This window comes from Apus apus, chromosome 4, assembly GCF_020740795.1.
Source record: "Apus apus isolate bApuApu2 chromosome 4, bApuApu2.pri.cur, whole genome shotgun sequence".
Taxonomy (NCBI): Eukaryota; Metazoa; Chordata; class Aves; order Apodiformes; family Apodidae; genus Apus; species Apus apus.
Window position 1 is genome coordinate 97,119,479 of NC_067285.1, and position 24,854 is coordinate 97,144,332.

Sequence of the window (24,854 nt, forward strand, 5' to 3'; positions counted from 1 at the left end):
TGCTTGCACAGCTGAGGCAAGCAGCAGCAAAGCTGAAGACTTCTGAATTTTGCTTGAATGATGCAGCAGTACTTTTATCTCAGCAAAGCAAATCCTCTGCCAATAACAAAAGTAACACCTCAAAGTGTGTTCTAGTAGGGACTTAATCATGAGCTATCCAGAAGCAGTATAACATCCACAGTCCCTAAATATGTAGTCTACCCTCTCTGAGGTAGCTAGTAGACACAAAGCCTCCGACACAGTATCTCTCCTCTACAGAGCAGGAAGCTATTCCTATGCTGCAGTCACCAATGCTTTTGAAAACTAGCAGTTCATGGGGGCTGGGGTCTAGTTACTTTTGAATCAAAGCACATCTCAGGTACTGCTTGAGGATGTGAAATAATGGTTACATCCACATTCCCTGCAACTTGAATAAACCGCAGCATCACTCAGTCTAGCTGCACTCTTTTTAACACTGCACACAAAACTCCCACGTCTTCTGCAGCTCTTTCCCCAGGGACCATTTGATTGGCTCATAGACATCTATTCGCTATTGCATAATCTTGCTTTTAGTTTGAACTTTTCAATCAAAATAAAGACACTGGCAACCAAGAAGTCTACTCTCACATCATTCTTTCAGAGAGATGATCCTCCTCTGGTGCTATACTGACTGGGCTCGTATTAGCCTGGTTCCAATAGAAATTTTCCCAACACGAACACACAACTGTTTTTTTATCTTCGCTGAAGATTACAGATTTGAAGTCAGATTGTAGAGCATTTTGCAGAAAGAAAATATTCCTTCACAATTTTGCATTTGAAAACTGCTGGTTAATATTTATAAAAAAAACCCAAACCTCACTTTTGTAGGTAAAACAGTCAGATTAAAGGATTAATGTGAAGAGAAAAAAGAGGTGTAAACTTTCAGTAACAGGAAAATACTGCTAAAAACTGGCCATCTCTGTTGTCTAGATGTGGTCTCAGCCATACTTCCTAAGAAATTATACATGACTCTTCTTGTCAAGATGTGAAATTACAAAACTGACATTTAATTGGTACTATAAGGAATCCTGTTTAGGTATTCTGGACCTTGAAAAGTTATATTAAAAATATGATATAGACATTGTTCTATGCTAGCTATATATTTATTATTTTAGAGGTTTCTGATTTGTTTGTTTGTTTATATTTTCTTTGGGTGGGGGTTGTTTGGGTTTTTTTAAGCTTTGAATCCTTTATAGTATTCACCACAAATTTAGCTTGATTTTAACTTTCCGCAGTGACTACTGCAAAGCTTCTCAAATTTTACACTATAATGCAGTCAATGTATTTATAGTTCTTGAAAATGTCACATGGCAATGTTATGCCAGGGACAGCACATCTCAGAGACTCCTTAAGATGTCTGCATTGTTGTATTCTATTTGTAGAGGCATTTTTGTCAGTGACAATGAAGAAACAGAGCTGCTGCTGCAGCTCTTTCAATAACATTCAGGCTTATAGTTGACCCAAGGGGCTCACATTATGACATCCATCTTTAATTTAACAATAAATCATATTTTCATGGACTACAGCATTGCATTATAACCTCACTGTTTTATGTGTATGGGAATGCAGCAAAAGCAGGCTAGTACGTATACACAACACAGGCTAAATGTTTAGTTCATGAGAGCAAGGTCAAAGTGTAGACTAATGACAATATATGAAAGGTTTTATAACAACTCTTAGAAGTCTGAGGGAAAAAAAGGACAAAAAAAAAAAGCTATCCAGAAGGGTCTGCTTTTAACTTAAGATGCATTTTTTAAAAATTCTCTTAACTGCACCACCTTGCTTACTGTCAGTTTTAGTTCTGCTCTGCACTTCCCATTGCAGTCAGCATTCCCTGTATCTCATTTTCTCTTCTGCTTCATTCAAGCATATTTAAGGAGAAAATTAACACCCTTTGAATCTTGAGCTTTACTCATCCCATTCTCCTTGCAATAATTTCTCCTATTTGCCCTGTATTTTTTACTGCCAACCTTCTAGCTGATTCCAGATGAAATGTTCATATGTTTTCTATTTACTCCAAAATGCAGCCCTGTTTGTTCACATTTATTTGTGTCCATCTCCCTCTTATTTGCCTCTGCCTGTTTCACAACATATTATCCTCAACTATTTCTGTTCCTACTAACTTCAACTCTCCAGTGCCTACTTCTTGCAGCCCTCTGCAACCTAAAACACAATTAATTCTTTGCTCCCCATCAGCATTATTAATAATCTTATACCATCCAGATTACAGAATAACTTCTTCTCTCTTCTCCATCATCTGCCTTTGGTGATATTTTACCCAGTGTTTGCACTGCTGTCTTCCATAGACTTTGTGAAACTCTATTACCTCTTTTAGAAGGTTCCACTTTTCAAAACTAAGTAGTTTCAATGACCTTTCATTGGCAGCCTTGATCACTGGTCTAGATATCATCCTTAACATATGTTACATAAAATTAAGGAATAACAACTGTAGCAAAAAGCATTTTGCTACTCCAATCCATGTTCCCTTTTTACCTCTCATCCAGCCTTCTCTTTGTCATCTCTTAATGCATTGTATCTAAATTAGATTTTCAGTTACTTGAGGTAAGAAAACATAGTTTTCATTTATCTGTAAAGCACCATGCATGCTTATGATTCTGTAGAAATGCTAAATATGTATATTCACATTTATTAAAGTATTGATTCTTTAATCTATTCACAAGGTGCAAAGGCAACATAGCAGCAGTTGTATCCATTTAAATACTGTTTTCCATCTCTAATGTCTATACCGTGACATATTTATCATAGCTGCATATTGTTTGCTCTCTATTTCCTAGTTCTTTCTTGTGTTGCTCTTTCTGGTCTTATTAACCAACACTGCCCAGAAATTTTAAGTCTCAGTTTTTTCTGACAGCATAAAAATATTTTTTTTCTAAAAAAAAAAGCATAGGAGAAACATGCAGTTGTTTTATTAGTCATCCATAATGTGCAATCACAGTCTTAGTGGGTGAAGGTTGCTGTGCCAACTCAAGACTGCACCTGCTCTCCAAAATCTTATAATTTAAATAGTCCTAATAACAATAAAAATTTCAGTAATTTTGGACATTCTTGCTACCTAGCTTGAGAGGCATTGAAGTATCTGATTTTCAGAGTACTAGAACATAGCACTTTCTAAAACGCAAAGTCCTGAAAAGGGAAGATACTTATTATTTTGAAAACTTTGGCTGACAAAATCAACATAATTAGTGCAAGCATGTGTTCTAAAAGCTAGGGTGGTTTTTAATGCAAAAGATAAAAATGAGGATACTATCAATCCAATTATAACATATTAAAATATTTCTTTTAACAAGTGCAATAACAGGCTGTAGTTATACTCTCCTCTGTAGTCAAACATTTATTTATTGATTAGACAAAAAGTAAGCAGGCATGCCCAAATCCCACAGCAAAATCCACACAGGCCCCTATCATGACCCAGAGCTCATTGCATAAGTGAGCCAGTACTAATAATTTCAAAAGTTATCAAAAGATAAGGAAATATTTTAGAGTAGACACTGTATGCAAAGCAATTAAACTGTTCTGCTTCACATAGCACTTAACAAATGGTTAAGCATTTAAGCATTGACTGAAGTCTTTTGCAGGACATCTGAGCTGAAAACTTGAAATATGTTGCTCATTCATGGGTCAGTAAGTAAGGAGTGGTCTTAATAAACTGTTTACTCAGAGTAAACTCAAGTTACATGACATTTCTTCATAAAGTGCCTTACAGGGGATGGATTTGATATTTATAGTATCTTTGCATACAGAGACCTGTTTCAACCAGTGTTTTATCAGTGTTGGATGAAACTGCCAGCAATGTGCACTTGCAGCCCAGAAAGCCAGCTGTATCCTGGGCTCTATCAAAAGAAGCATGGCCAGCAGGTCAAGTGACGTGATTCTCCCCCTTTACTGTGCACTCGTGACATCCCACCTCGAGTACTGTGTCCAGTTCTGGAGCCCCAGTCTAAGAAGTACATGGAGCTCTTTGAGTGAGTCCAGAGGAGGGCCACAAAGATGATCAGAGGGACAGGGCACTTCTCCTGTGAAGACAAGCTGCATGAGTTGGGGTTGCTCAGCCAGAAGAAGAGAAGGCTTATTATAGTGATCTTCCAGTATCTGAAGGGGGCCTACAAGAAAGCTGAGGAAGGACTTTTTACAAGGGCATGTAGCAAGAGGAGAAGGGATAATGGCCTAAAACTCGAAGAGGGGAGATTTAGACTAGACATTAGGAGGAAATTCTTTGCTGTGAGGGTGATAAGACACTGCCAAAAGTTGCTCAGGGAAGTTGTTGAAGCCCTGGAGGTATTCAAGGTCAGGTTGTACAGGGCTCTGATCAACCGGATCTAGTGGGAGGTGTCCCTATCAATGCAAGGAGATTGGATAGAGATGATCTCTAAGGTGTCTTCTAACCCTAACCATTCTATGATTCTGTGATTGAACATGTTTTTCACTGGTTTAAATGACAACAGTCCAACTTAAAGTCAAATTGTATATACAACCAAAACTATGCTCTGATTACAGTCAAGACAAACACATATTTAAAAGCCTTGTGACACTGAAAAAATCACAAAGGTTTCTTTTACCCAACTTGCAATGTCTTACACACAGACATCTAGCCGCAGAGCCCCACAGGTAGGCCCTTAATTTCCTTACTATGCATGAAGAGAACTGTGTCAATGAATGCACTAAGGTGTGATTCATCACACCTACTCTAAATGTTTACTTTAGGATAAGCCATTGAACATTGTAAAACCACTAGATTTGGTAAATGAATCCCATTTCATTAAACAGTGTGAATGTACTGTTTGTACATTTCTTTACATCTTCAGAGAAAGTCAATTCCAGATATCCTGCCTACAGCTTTATAAGTAAACAAAACAGGGTCAATGGCCTCACTCAAACACCATCCCTCAATAGTCTGTGGACCTTAATTTTTAATCCTTGACAAAACTGCTGTCTAATGCCAACTATTACTCTCCAGATATGGCTTGGGGCCAGATGTGGGACAGACTAGGAAGTGCTGTCCAAAGGCACCTAGATGATGGTCTGCCTGCTTCAGGTAGAAGCAGGCCCTACTGTTAGGTTTCTGTGCCAGGAAATGGCCCTTTGCATCTTCTGCTTAAAAAAAATAAGTTAATTGTCATGGACGGCCAGTCTACATTGCAATTTAAATTAAAAGGAAGTAGATAGAAAGGTAGCTTTTAAATTGCAAAGTAGGGCTAAAATAAAGAATACAAGCATAGCAAAAGTAAAGAAGCATGAAGATGGAAGAATGGCTACAAAAAACCTATTAAACTATGATAAGACATTCATTACAGTGATCGCTTTGGACAAATGTAACAGGGACACTAGCTATTATTTAAATGAACTGGCATTTAAAAATACAGTGCACTTGATACATAACAAGAAGACCTACTCCCTGTTAAATACCTCAGAGAATACTAACAAGGGAAGGAAGGTAGGGAAAAAATTTCTGGAAGATTGGAAATTGGACCAGCATTGTTTCTATCAAAACTGATGGTAAAGCATCTTCTCAAAAAAAAAACCAAACAAGCTTCGCTAGTGCTAGAGACTTTTGGCCATCCTGACATGAAGGCAGAAGCTGAGCTTTGATGACTTAATGGCACCGTATAGGAATGAATTATTACACAGGCCTCATTGTGTATGGGAGTTGGTATTCTGTAAGGATATTATGAGATCTAATGGTCAGGTTTTCAGGTGCACTCCATTTCACATCCTTCACAATGAGAAGTATGAACAGTAAGAACTTTTGAGGATCAATGTAGTTGCTTTGCTCAATGAAGAACTATGGATCTACAAAACCAAGTTCAGAAATTATGTATGTAGCACCTTTTCATCTGTTTTTTTGCCACAGCAGGGGGAGCTGGATTAAAACTACTTGCTTTACTTTCAGCTAAACATATATTTTTTTCCTAATCACATCACTTTTCTCCAATTTACATGAGTTTCAGCTTCAGGAATCATTGGTCACTGATGAATGCAAATAAGCACAAAGTAAAATTAGATTAAGTTTGCACAATTGATCTTTCATGATTTTAAATGGTACCTTTTAAAATTTCCTGTAAAATCAACTTGAAATGCTCCCATCTTTGACTGTCATCAAGTGGAGCAGGGTCACTTTGGGAAAATCCATTCTCAGTGATGTAAATTACAGAGTTATTATATGTATCCTAAAACAAGAGAGCAGAAGTTTTATTCAGAACAGATGTAAGAAAGGCCATAAAATCAGATGCATTACCCTCTATCTTTTCAAAGCTACAAACTAAAACTAGTTTTCGTCAAATTGCACTGACCCTATTAACTTAATTTTCCATGAGCTGACCTTTTATGAGTAACAATGGGAAAGCAAAACTGTGCAAATACCCATGAAGACAGTGAAATGACTTATTTTAATGAGAAGACTAAAATAACTTTCCTGCATTAACATCTGCTTATTGTCACTGCTCCTTAACCCCTTGGTACTGGCAGTCACCACACATCCCATTGCCAACAGTAGGTGCATGCCAGGAAAACCTTACTGCTGGCATCAGGAAAATAATTTCTGAAGTTTGAAATATGATATAACACTGGTGTGTCATTTCAAATTGTAAAATAGCTATCAAGTATAAAGACAATAGGAAAATACTAAGGCTTCCACTCTTTATAGCCAGAATGCAAAAATTAAAAAAAGAATCCCGAGGCGACTTGTTTATTTATATCTTGTACAATGTCTTACGCCATCCAGATGGGGTCCTCAAAAAAAAAAATAATAAAAAATTAACCAGTATTACTCATTGGATTCTGAGATGCCCTCATCACAACTGTGTCAGGCTTTAGCATGAGCTTTTGTTACATTATAATCTGCCTTGTAATCTCTGATTCTAATTCTGGGGCTACAGTGGTTTCACAATCACCTGTAGTAACATCATAAAGTCCCATTAACAATGATCACTCATTCTCCAAATGTTCTGAAGCAATATTTTGCATCAATATTAGAGGTCTCAAGGATCTTTTCAGATGTCTATCCACCTTCATCTTCTACGGACTGAGGTAAGCCAAAGTGATACAGTGAACAAGATGTCATTTCCCAGGTTATTAAAGATTGCTGTAATAATTGGCTCCTGAAAGTATTACAATAAAGAGGGGAGAAAAGGGGTTAACTTAATAGCTTTATTACATTTTAACACATGAAGAAAAACCCACTGCACATTTCCCTGTTAAGAGATGCAAATATTTCCTCTCAACTGCATGCTGACTACTGTCATAAGACCCCAGAGTTGGCAAAAATGCTCAGCACACAAAATCTTCCAATCAGGCACATAAAGTGAAATGAGGATGCAAATTTTCAAAGTAGATCAGTGGACAGCAACTCCCCAGAGGAAACATAATTCTGATGGGTGCTGGACACATGAAAATATAATCCTTTCATTTAAGTGCCTGGCTGCACATACAAGATGAAAGTGTGTTGGAAAAATCCTGACACCTGAGAGTCTGACAGGTAGATTTGTTCTAATGAAAGCATTTCTCTTCTTGAGAACTGTGTCTTTTAAAAAGTGTAGTGGCACACTCAGCAAGGTAACTAAGCTGGTCTTTTATGATTTGAACTTGGTTAGCTGGGTGAGCTCTTTTCTTGAGACTGTTCCATTCTCCATCACTGTTTGTGCCAGCAACAAGACAAAGAAGATTGTCAATGCCTTCAGTATTTTGCAATGGTGTGGATTCAATGGTTCCCTTATTAGCCAGGTTGTCTTACCAGATCTATATGACACTTAAGGCTTTTCACTGTGCTTTAATAGATTTTAGATGGAGTTTAGAGCGCTGGTCTCCTTAGCCACTAACCTTAACAGCTTGGCAATAGTTTATCCAAGACACCAACTCTCTTCTTTTTACACTGCCACTGTTGCAGACAGCTCAGTCCTTCTACCTGCAAGAAGGAATTAGCTTACCTCTCTGAAAGCTCATGACTTCCAACCTTTCTTGTCCCCCCTTGATAAGACAGAGATCAACTTTAATTTCCTGGATGTGTTGTTAAAGCTGGCCAGTACTGGGGATGTATTTCTAGAGGCTTAAAAGGAATTCAACTTCTGCTCAGATTTAGCAGTGGCTGACATGAATACATTTCCTAGAGGACTATTTTTATGTTGCTGAGAGGTCACTGTAAGTTTAAATATCAGTATACTTTAAGCTCTTATATAGCCATTTTTAATTCTGCTTACACCCGAACACAACTACATTGCTTTTAAGCCTTCTGAAAACAGCAGATACTGGAAAACACGTCATAGTATCTGGATCAAAGAGTATCAGTTAGTTTGCCATTTTACTTGAGCTATCTGGTTTAGTGCAGTAATTGGAAAAGGCCAACATTGGCTTTGAATTAGTACTTGTTAAGCTAAGAGGCTCCAGCCAGGAACAGGTTTCCTTAAGACTGGTGGAATGTAGAAATCAGTCAGCCTTTGCTTCAGAGACTTGGGTTACATATATCAAAGTGTTTAAGAACCTTATAAACCTAAAATTCATAGAAACTTAATGTGTCTTAGAATACCATATATCCTAGTAAGCCATAGGGGCTCATGAAATGTCTATCCCAAGGCCTTACTGTATTGAAACTGGGAACTGAGAAATGTCTAAAGAAGCTGGGAGCACAGCAGAAAGGAGGAAGAGGAGAACTAAGTTGCAAAGGATAACAAAAAGTGTGCTTAGGAGGTATGTATGGTTTAGATTACTACTCTTAATAGTTTCTGAACAACAGATTTTGTTTAACCCAAAGCAGGAAACTTGTCCATTAGCAAATAATTCTGTACTATATTGTACTATAACTTCCCTGGTATTTTCAGGTTCAGCCTGCTGTGTATTGGTATTTAAAAATGCCAACACCAAATCCCATACTACCTTCTTCTTAAAAGGACAGTATTAGAGTTCAAATTAACCTAACTTCAGATGACTGATCATAAGGATTTCTGTTGAATGGCTTTTTTAAGACAACATTTACTGCAGCAATTGATTATGAACCCCAGATTTAGATAGTGCCTTCTTGTAAACAAACAGGTGCATACACATCCCTTAGCACAGCAAGACTCAATAAGTTTGTTTCCAAAGTAATTCACAATAAATCTCACAGATAATTTGCTTTTCCTTCCAAATGCAGCACCAGAAATATACATTACATTCTGAGGGTATACATGCCTGTCCCTGTGAACGCACCCATGTCAAAGAGGAAAGAATATACCAGATCTTTAAACTTGGAAAATAAAATTCTTGCAATTAGCAAGAGCATTTAGAGGCAAATAGTTTGTTACTGTTGCTTTTGGACAGGGACCTGTTTGACTTCAGTGGATGTGTGTTAAATGTTTGCTGGTGGGACTGCAAGGCTTACTACGTAAGCATAAACTGGGAAAAAAAGAAATCCTTAGCTTATATGGGATCCTGTTCTACCATATTCAGAGTAATGTTTGCCTAGAATACACTAGCATTTCCCATTCTAATTTTCAGAATATAAATAATTTAGTACTATTTATAACATTTAAGTGCAACCTGCTATCATTATTTTTTTACATTTCAGTTAAGCACCCTTATTTGAAAAGATTTATGCTTTGTGTTAGGAAATTATGAGAAATACAACTGCATTCCTGAAAAATGTAATTGACAAATCAGATTTCCACATTGTCTCGTGCCTTCCAGAGTAGTATGATTTACATTATATGGCTGAATCTGTGGGTCAGCTGGAAGCACAAATACAGAAGCAAACATTCTCCCGAGTAAAAGTCTATATAAGGGTTCTGTGGAGACATCAAAAAATTTTGGGATTACAGACATTAAGGAGGATTTTGCCACTGGAAAGTGAGGGATTGCCCTTTTCTCCTTTTAGGCATCACCTTTCTCCGTCCTGATGCTCTACCTTCATGCAGAAGTAAGGCACAAAATCTAACTTTCCCAGGTTCAATGCCCCCACACCCACTCCTTCTGTCCCCTGCCACACTGACACCCAGTGTTTGACAGCTAACTTGTTCTGCTTGGAGAACCTCCCAGGGTAGAAATAACCGTACAAAAATACTTTAAACACAAACTTGGTGAAAGTCTTAACCAAAAACCTGACATGTCTTGGGAACAATACACCTACAACATCACTGCTTTTAAAGACCCTACCCCCACCAAGTCAGAAACAGAATGGTTTTAAAGGTTTCCAAATGTCCTGTATCTTAGGTGTGAAATTGGTAGTGAATCAGCTGGTGTGAATGATTTTATTTGAAAGGACATTGCTCTAAGCTTTCTAATTCTTCACATGCTCTTTGTAAAAATGTTTATATAGAAGATGATGGCCTTTCCATGCTATGCAGTTACAATTGCTTCAACAGATCACTGCACAAGAGAAGTGAACTCCTGCCTAATGAAAGCTGGCCTACTTGGAGTTCCTCCAATGCCCTTTTGCTAAATGTAAAGTTCATAATATTAATCAGGCAACTGCTTATACTGGGGATCAAGTGAACATTTTCTGAAATTACAGCTGAGTTTTGTCAAAATGTTAGCTTTCCTTACAAAATGCATTCAGAATGTCTGCCCGCTATCTCTCGCTCTGATGTCTAACTAACAAAGTCCATTCTGTAGGCAGCTCTGTGGGACCATACAGGGTCTGCAGCCCTGTATGGAAGGAATGTACAGGAAAGAAACCACAAGGACTCAGCCAAATTTAAATTCAAGACACCACAAAAAAGTGTTCCTAGGGAAGGGCAAGCTGTGCCAGTGAAAGTGGGCCACATATTGTAAATTTTGGTGGCAAAGGAAAGGCTTCCATTCAAACCTCTCCAGGATGCTGGCACGGTTTTTGCTGTCATGCTCTGCAGGAGAAAATGGCTAGTTGGTCTGTTTAGAGCTGATTCACCAACCCTCCCTTTGTGGATTTTTGAAACCAAGGCTCATTCACTCTCTGGTGAAAACCATAATCTGCAGGATGCAGAGGACAGGCTGCTGCCTATTGAACAGCCAAACTCTACATGACCAAAATTCTGCAGAAAAATATTGCTTCTGTTGTTATCCTCTTAGTACGGATCAGGATAACTTTAAGAGCATTTTCTAAGAAATCCTATCCTTTTGTAGCCTTCCATCTTAGCAATCTTCAAACCACTGGAAGAACAGAGTTGCCAAGCAAACACCATCCCAGAAGTACAAACGTATTTATCTTCTTGGTGTAACTGAGATTCAGAAAAGTAGGAGTCAGAATTGAGACTCGGAGGTTCATCCGATTCTACTTTTCTGTTTTCTCCTCAGAACATTACCCTCCCAACATATAACAGGCCTCAGCCAACTACTTTGATTCTTCTAACCTGTCTGATTCAGGTTCAGTTGCTCCTATTCTTCACAATTCTCTTTATTTCTTCTTTTTTTTCCATTCCATATATTCTGCAGGCCAAGCTGCCATTTCCTGTCTTTTCCTGGCAAGACCCCTTCATTTTCTCCCCAGTCCATATCAATGGAATTAAAATAAACAAATTAGAAATGTAACACATTTTGTATCTGACTTCTAGCAATCTGGCCAGCTTGTGATATATTCTTTTTCACTTTTACACTGTCTGCTGAGATTGTGAAAACTTTTCAGAGCAAGACTGTCTTTTGTTTGTCAGAGGACTAACCATACTTGCCAGCTGAGTGTGAAAAGTCCACTCTAATTTGCTAAAGGAAATATCTAGGAAAAGTATGTACATTTAGTGTAAAATAGCGAAGGCAAAGTTCAGTATATCAGCGTATACTGATAAACTATCTAAATACATTTGCCAAATAAGGTACTCGTCTATTGTAAGCCATCCAAAAATATCCTCACGGCTAGGATCCCTATAAGTACAAACATTCTGATGAAGCAAAATGATTTAGAGTTACAATTTAAAAAAATGGAGTAAGCAAAAAGATACATAGGAAACATAGTACTAATCCTATCCCAAAAGATTGTGCTATCCAAGGGGATCTGGAATATTAATTAGTAAGTTGTTGCAAACCTATAAAAATCATCCTATAATTACTCTGAAAAAAAGTTGCAATTTCAAAGCTACACTGCAGAATAGCATACTAGATTAATTATGCCAGACTGCAGCAATAACCTTGAATTAAAGCTGCAACCTTCTATTTTTAAGGAACAATTGCCTTTCTGGTTGATGAAACCTGTCGTCCCATCAGGTAACAGACGTGACCAGGAAAGAGAAAAGCGATAATGAGTCAATCCAAGCTGTTTGATACATTTCAAATCTTCCTCCCACAGAGTGTAGCTGCCACAAGCTACATCACCAGTCTGGTTCTTGAAAACTCGATCTCTTCCCTGATGGGTGAATGTGTCCCAGACATTAGGGCCCTTTCCATCTGCATTCCAGCCTTCTGCTTGAAAAACAAAACTTGGTTGTTATACTTTTGACATCAAAAGACGTATGTTGAATGTAACTATTTATCACAAAGTAAGCACAAACCCCTCAAAATCCTATGAGCAAAGTGAGCAGTATTCCCTCAAACACTCCTTGTATCATTTGAAGTAACTGGGAAATTTCAAACATTAGTATATATTTGTATTAGGTTTTGTATTTATTAATATTTTTACTTGATGATAATTATTTTAAAATCCCATTTTATAAAGCATCCAGAGTTCTGACACTCTTTATACTTTCTTAGCCAAAAATCAGATCTTTGCAACTCTTGAGATACTACAAGTTTTTGCAAAGGGATTTTCTAATGCAACTTCCATCCATGAATGTAAAAGATCAGTCCATATCAAAGAAAGCCTTTAGGGTATGAGAAATACATTCAACAAATAGACAGTTATGGCTTTCTGGATGTCCTTTGAAAATCCTGACAGTTTGTTAAAAAGAAAGGAATGCCATTATGAGCCAAGGCCTTAGGCACACACAAGCTGAATTAATAACACAGCTTCACAAAACTTCTGTTTTTTCTTAGCCAAATGTTCACAGAAAATAATTCTGAATGCTCAAAGTCTCAGCACTATTTTCTTAATTTTCATATTTTTGGGAAATTTTTTGCAAACCAAAATTAAGATAGATTACCTTTAAAATATTCAAAATTACCTGTTGTTTGAGGTTAGACAGTATTGACATTACATAGTATTTAAACCAAATAAATGCCCCTTTCTTCATGTCAAGCTTCTTCGTCTTTCCAGAGCAACGCTGTAACTGAGGTAAACATTTAATTTTTATTGTGGAGAGCTTTGTAAACTTACACTGCTGCAAAGTGTGATTTTATCATAATATTGCAAATAACCCCAAAATGGCCAGCATCATTTAAAAGCAAGATGTTTCACAGTCTTAGTGAACCCACTGTTTCAGGGTTACTCTTTAAAAATTAAATGACATTGTGCGTTAAAATCATGTATAAATTAAATATCAGTTGAGTTGTAAGATTAATAACTATATAATAGCTACATATCAATCCTCAATAAAAGTGTTTTAATAATCAATTAGTATCATAGAAATTAGAGATGGAGGAGAACTATTAGGAGGTCATTGAGTCCATCCCCTGCCAATGCAAGATTGCTCCCTTAAGTATATTCAGTACTTAATACACATCTGTCTTATTAAATCTAAGTTTAATGCAAGGTTAAGCATATTGAAGACACTTAATTTAAAGCATTACTAAAAATTGTAATATCACTTCTATAACCTAGCTTTTCAAAGATCGTTGTCACATCTCATGTTCTTTACAGAATTTTATTGCAGCACACGGACACCAATAGCTCCACATTTGGTTGGTCAGTAAATTAAACTCTTATATGGTACAACCTTCAAAGTAGGTCAAATTTTAGATTCAGACATTTGGAGTTTCTCTTAATCTCAGATTTTATCCCAGCCTTTGTTGTCTGTCTGTATACTCTTCAGAAAAATTTGGTACTATAAGTTTTCTATATCCTGCTTCTGATTTCAAGTATGCCTGCTGAAATAAATAGTAATTTTAGAGGAGTGCAGGAAATAACAAATAACAGTAATTTTTTGGTGGTACCTGGAATTTAGGAGCCTTTTAAGAGCAGTCTTTCTGCACCATATTGATATGACACAGCTCCTACGACGGCAGCAAAGGGAAGTCAAAAGCTGCCATAGCGGGCAGCTAACACACCTTCATTTAAGAGTCAGCAGCTAGAGCAGATGCCGAACAATTTCTTTTGTTGTCTGCCTTTGCCTTCCTCCAGCAAAGGCAGTGGAGGGGAGGGGAAGAAGCATTTGATTTTCAGCAGTATATAACAGTACTACTCCAGTGGTCATTAGCCGCTAAACAGTCCTGACTGGGGCTGTGGCAAACAAACCCTCTTTCAAGTATCCTCATGCTGTTTGAAGAGCCTCTCTGTACTCTGTAGAGTATCCAAGCTAGATAGATAGAGCGTAGAAGCAATCTAGCCTAGGCAACAGAAAGCTCCATGCACACTGATGTGTCCTGCTGATCCACAATTAGTCTGCACAGATCTCTGCTCTGCTTCAATAAACCAAGCTTGCACGTCCAAGATTGCTCAGAAACTTTCACACTACACAGCAGTTCACAGTCTAGAGACACCCTGATTTTTGGTGAGCTTCAGGGCCAGGAAGAACATTGATGAGGACCTGATTGTACATTTCAAATACATAGGTAAGTCTTAGCTACCAAACCTTTACATGATGTCATCAAATCATTAAGAGAAATTAACATGAAATGTGATGCACGTTCCCCATTCTCTGCAGTTATTGCAATGTCATCAGACAGAATGTTTTTACTTTCAGGTGAATCAGGAATATTATGGATCAAAGTATTTCAGTTTTCATGTACTTTTGCAAGTTATCTTTTCTTCTAATTAAGTTGTGCTTCCACCTTTCAGGGTGAAATTTTCTTGGCCTGGTCTCTGCCCAAAAAGTGAAATTTTGTTTGAATTAATGCACTTCAACTATTTGGCATATGAAAGAAGTGAAGAAAACCTCTGTTAATATTACAAGAATTTTTTTGCAACTTTTCCCTCTCTTAAAAAAAATAAAAATTATTAAAAAATCAAGCAGAGACTTGGAATTTAGCATAGAAATGGCCCTCAGTAAGAAGAAGTGCTTTTGAGTGTTCTGGTGCAAATTGATTTTGATTTGACTGAGTCATGAACCTTTGAAATCTGCACTTTGAGCCTGCCGAGTACAATTGGTATGATTTTTTAGCACTTTGAAATATACAGAGTAGAGAAGGTTGTGCTGTGCATAAATACATAGCTGACAGTAAAAAATAATGTAGCCTGTCAGCCCTTGCCTCATCCAGTGTGTATCTTGTGATATGTGCAGCAACCAGGTTTGGATTCTATCAGAACTATTGCTTCAATCATGATGCCTGGAAGTTGGAAGCTGCACAGCTTCCAAGGCTTTCAGGAAGAGGAATTCCCTGTTGAGTTTCTTATTTCTGTGGGAAAAGGGTCATTTGAGTAGTGTCTAGACCACATTATAGATTTTTATTTTTTTATTTTACATTTCTCCCACTCAGGAGCCTTAGGAAAGCTCATTAAAAACACATTAAGAGAGCATTGAACTTGCACATCTAGCCACTAAAAAGGCAGGAAATTATAATGCCATTCTATATGCACACGCAGTTAACATTTTAAAAATTAGTAGAGCTACATGAATGCAGGACTCGAGTTAGAATCTGGCCCAGAATATTGATTGCTCGGGAACAGCAGGCTGTTCAGTCTATTAGGTGAAGCTAACTGAGCTTGTTAAAAGGTACCAAGTACGGGCAAGCACTCTCGCTTTTAGCAGTAACCAAGAACTAAAGGCTACATCCTCAAAGGCAATTTTAGATCTACAGCTCCCATTTAGGTACTGAAATCAATGTGAGCTAAGTGCCTTTATGCTGCAGGGTATAATATGAGAAAATCAGATCTATATATTTTTTAAAAAAATCTCTATACACACAATTAGGAAGCGATAAAGTTTGGGAAGGTTATAGATGTAGGAGTCCCTGTACCTTGAGGGTTTACATTCCCTAATTTGCTACATATTTTCATATTGTGCTTTATCAGGACCTCCACTCAGTTGGAAACATGCTACATGTTCCTGTGAGAGGCCCTCCATAAGCCCAATTTTTAGCTTCTCAGTTCAGTATTTTTCATACTCTTTGGAGACAAATTTCTAATGGAGGACCCCCTGTGAGTACCAGTGTCTGATGAAGTAGTACTTGCATCTAGCTAATAGTGATCCACTTACAATAGCTCTAGAGAAAATAAATACTCAAGAACTAGCTGGAAAATTACTTTTATCTGCTTTTTTTCTGCCCCACTCTCAATACTTGTAAAAAGTTGCTCCTCCATTTGAATTACTTTACATTTCCCATTCCAAGCCAGAGGTGTTCAAAGAGAACTACACAGATTTGTATCAGATGTAGCATCTCTGTAACAAGGCAAAGATCAAACATCCTCCTTCCTGGATCCAGACTTTTTGTTCACTTAAAAGTTCTCTGATGCTTTGGCAGCTAAAAATTGACACCTTCGATTTGATATGCTGCTGTAGCTGCACCCCAAGCAAATCCAAGTGGAAAAGCAATATCCTGTGGCACCGGCTCCAGAGGACAGGCAAATACACAGTATTATGTGATGCTATGGAGATGAGGGCTTGATTTGCAGACAAGCGTTTCTGGCTCAATCACTCTTCCACTTGTTGCAAGCAGATTCCACAGTGAAGACAAAAATAAACCCTGTGCAGCATCACACACTGAAAGGCAAGCCATACACTTTGCATATCTCAGGATTAAAGCGGAGAGGTTCAGTCAGCTAACAGTGGAAGTGGAAAAGGCAGCTGTGGAAAAGCCTAGGGTGGTCATGCTAAAAGGGCTCCACCTCATGAAAAACATTAGTACACAGAGCAGGACCCTGTTCCCCTTCATGTCTCTCCAGCTCCCACCTGCCAGCCAAAGGACTTTGTGGACCCTCTACTCAACATAAATCCTTTAGTCACCAGGCAAAGAGTAATTTCCACTCCTTTCAGTTAACTTCAAAAACCAGCAGCACGTCTTCTTTTCTAGAAGTGAGTTTATGTTTTTTCTTTCCCAAAACAAAAACAACTGGCCTGCAGTAAGGAAGAAAGGATTTAAGGATTTTTTCAGCCATTACAAATTTGCAGTGGAAACCAATGAGTAGAAGAGGAAGATTTGTACAGGAGTACAGCCAGAAGAGCTATCTTTCTCCTTCTTTAAAATCCCATGGATAATGATTATTTTTTCTGGAGCGGCAATGACAACCTTATGGCATGTGTGCCAGAATCAGCATCTGCAGAACATCCCTCAGGTCTCCTTCTCCCTTCTGTCGGTACAGTTCCTGCTCTCCTGTCAGCAGCCTGAGAAGGGAGCAGGAATAGAAAGAGAAGCCAGGGTATAACTAACAAGTGGGATGGGCTGAAAGTAGCTTACTGTCCCTTCCCAGAAGACTATGACACCTGGCACACTAGATGGCGCTACTTCTACCTTTTTTTTTTTTTCTTTTTTTTTTTTCTTTTTTTACTTACTGGAGTTCTTGCCGTATTTATTATAATACTATTTCCACTTTTCTTTTGCCAAGGTCAGCATCTCCGCTTATTGGACTGCTAGGCAAGAATGTATGATCACTACTATTTTTACTTCTTGTTTGCTTTTCTTGCGCCTTTTTGATTTTGAAACCTTTCTGGGTGAGGACCTACTCTCGCAAAGCATTATACACCTGAGTGATATTTTATTTCATAATGAAAATAAGACAAACCTTAACACACAGAAAAGCCACTAATATGGTTGATGCACATACTTTTGTCGTAAACCCTCACAATGGAAGAGTCAGTTTATTAGGAAAGAAAAATCCCTTGTAGAGATACAGAGAAACAAATTTAATTCCAAAATGCCCGTTTCAGAACCAGACAGTGCAAATGCAATGCAAAAGAAATCAGGCTTTCACAGCAGGCATGCTTTTCCTCAAGTGGCTTTCAAAGGAGTATAAAAGCCCCTTGAATACAAAGGAACAAAGGGGCAAATGAGACACAACATACCAGCTTGCTCCCAAAATACATGCTGACACATGATCTAGGCAAACATATATATCCATTATCTGGTTTAGACAGATGACCAAAACTGGATGCTATGAACTAGTTAATGTTTTCTGGTTGAAGCAGCTTCCTCGGGCTTTCATTTGGTAGAAGGCAAACACTGGGCAGTTAACAGTAAAACTCATCAGGAACATCTTAAATCGTGATCAATAGGTATTAATGAACCGGAGTAATAATACATAATTTTTACATCATTAACTGTTATGGGTAGGTACATTTGAAAACTTAAGTGACGTTAAATCTTTTCCCAGAAAATCATACCTTTCAATTTCACAAGAGATATAATAAATATGTAACTCAATAATAGGGGGACAGCAGCAGACAGGAGCAATAAAAACCCAATAAAAACTTTTATCAAAATGCTTATCAATAAAAACAAGGCTAAAAATTGTCACTGCTTATTCCCTGGCAGGAATCAGCAGAGACAGAGATAGGTTTGCAAAGAAATCAAGTGGGAGGAAAATATTCTATAAGCAGTCTGGGGAAGAGTGAACAAAATTTCCCTCAGAGGTTAAGGCAGATTTGCAGTAATGAGATAGCAGGCTCTGTCAGATAAGTAGGCAGATACTGCAAGATGCAGAGCTTCAAAATTCAGAGAAGTTGCATTTATAGCAGCTAATCTCAAACTCTTCTGGCAACCCAATTTCTAGATTTGTGAACTCACTTCTAGTTGTATTTCCAGACTCATGAACCCACTTCTTATTGCAGTAGCAAGACTTGCAATTATATTTCCATTAGACCCACTGCATATCACAGCTCCCAGGATGCACTAGCATTCTTACTATAATAGTTTTCCACCCATTTAACAAATAACCTGACCCCAACCTGAATTTCAGTATTTCACTGTCTCATAGTTTTGTTCAACACATATAAGTACAAAACTCTAAGACATCTCAGTTCTACCCAGAAGCAATTTTTTTTTTCTAGACTACGTTTAGGGTTTTTACATTTGTAGTAAGGCAGACCATACCTAATTAAACGAGCTTAAGCCAGGTATTCCTAGCAGCTCTTGGATATCCAAATATATTTGGATAAAGATATTTTTGCAAGTGAAGAAAGACTAAGAGCAATTGGCTCTAATGCTGAGGATTGGCAACCTACATTTATAAAATACTAGGTGTTATATTAATGCTCAGGATGAAAAGTCTTTGGTGTTGGGGTCTTCAGTCATATGGGATTACTTATTATCAGAGGAATTGTATCTCATAAAAATGGCTGAACCAATGTTTCATATTGACATATTAGAAATATCTTTATTAGTATTTACTACTGAATTTAGAATTTAAACTTTGAAGGAATTGTGAAAATTAAAATAGCTTTCCTGAAATTTTACACAGTGTAGGAACAGAAGAAGGATACAGCTGCTTTGAAAGCAAGACTGTATATCTCTGTAACAGCCAAGACAGAAATTCACATGTTCTGTGAGTTGTCTTTGAAATTGCTACTCACAAATTTAGCTTCCCTCCCTGGCAACATAATGGAACAGCTATTGAGAAAACAAATTTGCTAAGACACTTCAAAGTCTGCTAGACAAACTTGATTTTTTAATAGTAATACAAAATTAATGAATAGAGGACAGAAAATATACTGTCACGTTTCTGAGTTTTAGCAAAATACTGTTTTCTTTAGGATACTTTAGCACTGATCTTAAGGTGTTCCTGAGTTATTAAGACACTTTCCACCTTACACTGTGGTTGCAGTAGAGGACTCCTAACTGTGATCTTCTAAATTGAGCCTTAATTAGAAGCCTCTGCTGGATTGTTGATTAGCCTTTCTTCTTCCATCTTCAATGTGTCAAAATTCTGTTCCCAAACTTAAATCAAATTGGAAATTAACTATCATGTTGACTGAAATGAAGGGTGATGACAAACAATGAAGGGTAACGATAAACAATAACTTCGAAGGGAGGCATTTAGTGCAGTACACAAAGATTAGTATTACTTCTGATCTCATTTAATAGCTTCAATAATGAGCTAGAAGAGGGAGTAAATGGTACATTAATGAAATCTGCAGATCTATTAAACGAGGAGGAACTGAGCACACAGCTGAAAATAGAGAAATAATATAAGGGGTCATGGGAAGATTAGAAACATGGGCAAAATCCTGCAATGAGAGTCAGTTTAGAACACAGAAAAATAATATTGGGGAAAAAAATAAACAGATGGTAACAGGTACAAATCTGGAGAGCTGTAATACTGGAAGAGATTTAGATAAAATTAAGACCATCAGGAACACTATGCAAGAGTCTGTAACTGAGCAGCAGAGAAAAGCAGTGAAATTTGGGCAAAACTATTAAAGAACAAGCAAAGAAGTAACGGCTCATCTTAGAGCATTTCTACAGCTATCAGCTCTCTTCTGCATTTAGTTTGGACACTGGAAAAACAGACTATCAGTCAGATGTTTAGAGATTTTGCAGCTATGGAAATTTTTCCGGGAAGAAAACTTAAAAGTAAGCTACCCATCTAACAAACAAAGCACTGTCCTTCACGAAGTGCAGGACAACAGTGAGCTAAAAGACCATAAAAGAGCATGAGACTGAAGAAATAAAATATTCTCCCACTGCTTCTGGTAATTGCACCATGCAGTTTGAATTTTTTTTATATTGCTGAGGAAACTGCCGACGCAATGCCAGCTGCTATGAGCTTTTCAATACCAGATATATGTGCACAATATCTTGGAGAGCTAAAGCCAGTTGTGTGCAAGTTAATTCCAGCTGAGGAGCTCACACAAATTGATCTTACTGGGAATAATTCTATACAAGCTATAGTGAGAGTCAAACTAGTGTTACACCACTCTCTGTATAAGAGACGGTTTCAGCAGTTCTGTGCAGCACAGTATTAGGATGAATAGTACGTGTGGAAAGTGAAATTCTATATTGGTCATCAGTCTTCAAAAGTCCTTGGTGGCTCCTAGCTGTTGAAGACATTGTCCTTTATTGCAGAGTGCCTTCACAGAGTATTTTTAAGCGGGCTTGGTCACTCAGAAGTTTGTCACTGTCACTACATTGTGACCCAACACTGAGTAGGGCATTGATCCACAGCTTTAAATTTGCACACTTCAGTAGAAAACCTGGCAAAAGGCCCTTCATGTAAAACCATGCTCTATTCATTTCTATCTATGGCATGGCCTGCTGTTCCATGTTGCTGGATTGTTCACCTTTTCAGTGAACAAACTTGAAAAATAACGAGCTGTCCTGCAAAAATTCAGGATAAAAAAAGAGGAGCGTAAATATATGAAAACCAACATAAAAATATCAGAAGCACAGACATATCCCCTGTTCCCCTGTGAATGCAACTTGCTTGCTGAGTCAATGCCTCTTTACTGCTATTTCTGGGAGAGCTGCCTACGTTTTCCAGAAATTGAGAGTTTAAAGACATTGGTAGAAACTACCTGCTAGCAAACTTGCTTGGTATGATTTTGCCAGGAAAATATTTGCTGTACCTAATCATATTGGCTGCAACTGGTCTGAACGAAACATCTGAATGATTTTAAACTAAACTTGTTAATATTTTTAAAACAGAAGGCAACGAAGTCTCACTTGTGTGAAAGCAGTCTGGTTTCCCTATTTTTATCATGAATCTTTAGGCTATTTCACTGCACAGCTGAATTTTCAAAATTTTGTACATATATAATCTTCACTGCACATAGCAAGCTCTGCTTTAAAACCAGAATGCCCCATTTTTTTTACAGTATATAGACTTCAAAATCCCAGGACCTTATCCAAGGGTTTCCCTACTCTGGAGCATCACTTAAGTGTCCATATGAACACAGATGCAGAGGTCAAATTTGGCTCTTTTGAAAATGTAGGCCCAGTATCTGGTATTTTTGATGCTTCCAAAACTTCTCCCTTGTTAACAGCTAAATCATATTAACCCTTAGAAACCTTCATATCATTTGGGCTTTATTCCTGGGAAATTATATTATTCTCCCAGTCTAACATTCACAACTTACATATTTCACAGCACAGATTTTTTTTTCTTGTTTCTGACCTCACATGCCATAAACAAGAAGAAGCCAAAGCAGGGCAGGGTTTTCAAAGCTTGTAGCCCCTGCACCATGGACACAGCTGCCCACAACTCCTACTGCCACTGCATTCCCAGGAGGGAATAATAAACCTAGAAAATTCTTAACACCTTTTACTGCTGTTTTTTGTATTTTTTTTCTTTTTTTTTTTTTTCTTCCTATCAAGTGTTTTATTAGTATTAAACACACATAGAAAACTAGGAAAGGATTCTGCTCAAGCCACTTTTATACTGAGGATATATTGACTAAAGCAAATTATTTCAACGTTTACGATATGTATTAATTTCTGTAAAGTCTCACATTTTGTTTTCAGAATCAGCTAGAAATAGTGTGAGTAGTTTTTATAGCAGTGAAACTGTATCTTTCAATTTCTTTCCTTACACAAGTGCTGTTTCTAATGTCACTGACTATGACTAATGACATTGACTATGACTTTAGCAAATATGCTTGAAAAGCCTCTTCCACCAGTCAAGATTAAGAAATCCCATTACATTAGTGCATTTACATAAAGTTCACTTCCCTATATCAGCAATATGGAACTATCTACTATTAAGCAGCAGCACACTATGAGAGACAGTAGCCGATATTACTTTTCAAAAGATTTGTGCTATGCTATTATGCAGTAAATATTTTTTCCTTCTGCAAAAATGCTACCAATTGTAGTCTTCATTTTTATCCTGCAAAATATTAGTGAACACTACTGCTTGCACCTGGAAAGGGAGATAAGTAGTACAGCAGTACTTTAATTTGACAAAGTAATCCAAACACCTATTTGCAATCGAGTAAATACTGGTTATTTTTCAAACAACTTGCTCTTTATATATATGTATATATATATTTGTCTTTCAACAGTATTACAGATGCCTCAGGACTGTTATTCTGGGAATATAACAGAACATGGAACATGTAACTGGCCCTGAAGCTAAACTAATAGAATCAAAAGAAACAAAGTCAATACAACCGTTTAACATAGCTCACTTCCTTGATTTAAACACAGAAATAAATAAATAAATAAATAAATAAATAAGATTAAAGGAAACTCCAGGCATAATGGTGCAGCACTGACCTTTTTATCATCACAGAGGTTGCCTGCTTTACAAAAATTCACACTGATTAATAGAAGGTATTTCATTCAATTTAAGCTTCTTATATCTTTCCTCAAGTTTTAACTTGGCACAGAGAAAACTGGAGTTTCATAGTGTAGATGAAATAATACACATTTTCCACTTCTAATGAAATACTAAAGAATTTTATAGGCACACAACAAAAAAAGAGAAGTTGATGGGTAAGCAAGTCAATTTTTTGATCCACTTTCTTTGTATCTCTCTCTCAACTGCCTCTCTCAAACTAGGCTGATTGATAGATCTAGTAGTGGTTGTTGTGTTAAAGCTTTTGGTTGTTGAGTGATCGGTAACCAGTAGGAGGCAATAGCTAAACACGTGAGGATGTGAAGGCTAGGTGAACATACCAAGCTCTCAGAAATGTTTCTGGCTTCTTACAGTCCCTGGCAGTCCTGTAGAAAAATAGCAGGTGTTAATGCAATTAAAAAACTATATCATGATCTCTGACATAGATTGGGACGGAGGACACAAAGTCTACCTTTTAGTTTCTAGTTTTTGAAAAGTGGATTTTGTAAATGAACCTCATTTTAGCAGAATGTATACAGCAGTCTATTAAATGTATTTAGAAACTGTCTGCTGGTGGTGCTGCTACCCACTTCACTTTCCTCTCAATCTGAGCCAAGGCAAGAAGTTGCAGCAATAGAAAGCTGTTACCTTTTATGTAGACTATTACTACAGCTTGTCATTGGTTTCAGTTATTTGTTTCTTTGCCAAAGATTGAGTAACTTTATGTTGAGTTCCAAGTTCTGCAGTGAAGTGTGCTCTACTGATGATAAATTATTTTTATTCTCTGCTTCTGGCTTGCATTCCTGATCTTAGCGTCTGGTGTTATTTTTAAAACAACCTCTGGCAACAGTAGGAAAATGGCAGGGAAAGATCTGCTGGCCTCTGAACTCTAACATGGAGCCTGCTCAGTCTGCAGAAATGGCACAATCCAGTTAATGCAAAGAAGCTGAGAGAAGCTGAAGTGTTCTCAAAGTGGACTGAATCTCCAGCAGATTACACAACCAAACCCTAAAAAGTTTTCCAATGAGCTTCTGTAAAGTGTATTACTTCCAAGGCTAATACTATGTTCAAATTTTAATGAATCTAAACAGATGTGGCAAGAAGCATGTGCCACTGGTGTCCCAATTTTCATTCACTCCTTCAGTGTCTGGAGATGTTAAAGCTATCTAGTTTTTTTCCTGCAAAACCCTCATGTTTCAGACACTTCTGAGTCACACCAGGACAAATTTGAGCCTGAGAAGACAAAGACAATCAGACTCGTGGCCCAAAACAACAAGGAATAGATGCAATGGTTATTAGAAGTATTAGTTGGAGTATTAGCAAAAAGGAGTCTATGCATTTCTTACTAACCACATGAGTGTCCGAAGCAGCACATATTGGCTATCCTGCACTGAGCTTATAAATTCCTCTCACTTTTTTGCATTCTGGATATCTTTTTGATAAAAAGTGTATTACACTTCTGCATTGTGACAAAATATCTTGTTTCTAATGGATCTGTCAGCTTTCAGCAGTGAAAAAAGAATTTTTTAGAAAGCCAAAAGAATCTCCATTTTTTAAACTCCATCTTTCCATAGTCATTGTTTTCTTCCTCTTAATTGTATTACGTGAAATTGCTCAGAGTGCAGTTGAAAATTTTAAATTCCTTCAC

General features: G+C 37.4%; 1 protein-coding gene across 1 annotated transcript in view; it reads right to left on the reverse strand.

Moving 5' to 3' along the window:
• The window catches only part of LOC127384218 (cytosolic beta-glucosidase-like), a 158,147-nt gene that overhangs the window by 121,967 nt on the left and 11,326 nt on the right, over nucleotides 1–24,854 (reverse strand). The window contains exons 2-3 of the mRNA XM_051618303.1: nucleotides 16,476–16,548; nucleotides 12,142–12,369 (exon numbers count right to left, since the gene is read on the reverse strand). Of these exons, the coding sequence (XP_051474263.1) occupies nucleotides 12,142–12,369; nucleotides 16,476–16,548 (301 nt within the window). The remainder of the gene's footprint in view (nucleotides 1–12,141; nucleotides 12,370–16,475; nucleotides 16,549–24,854) is intronic.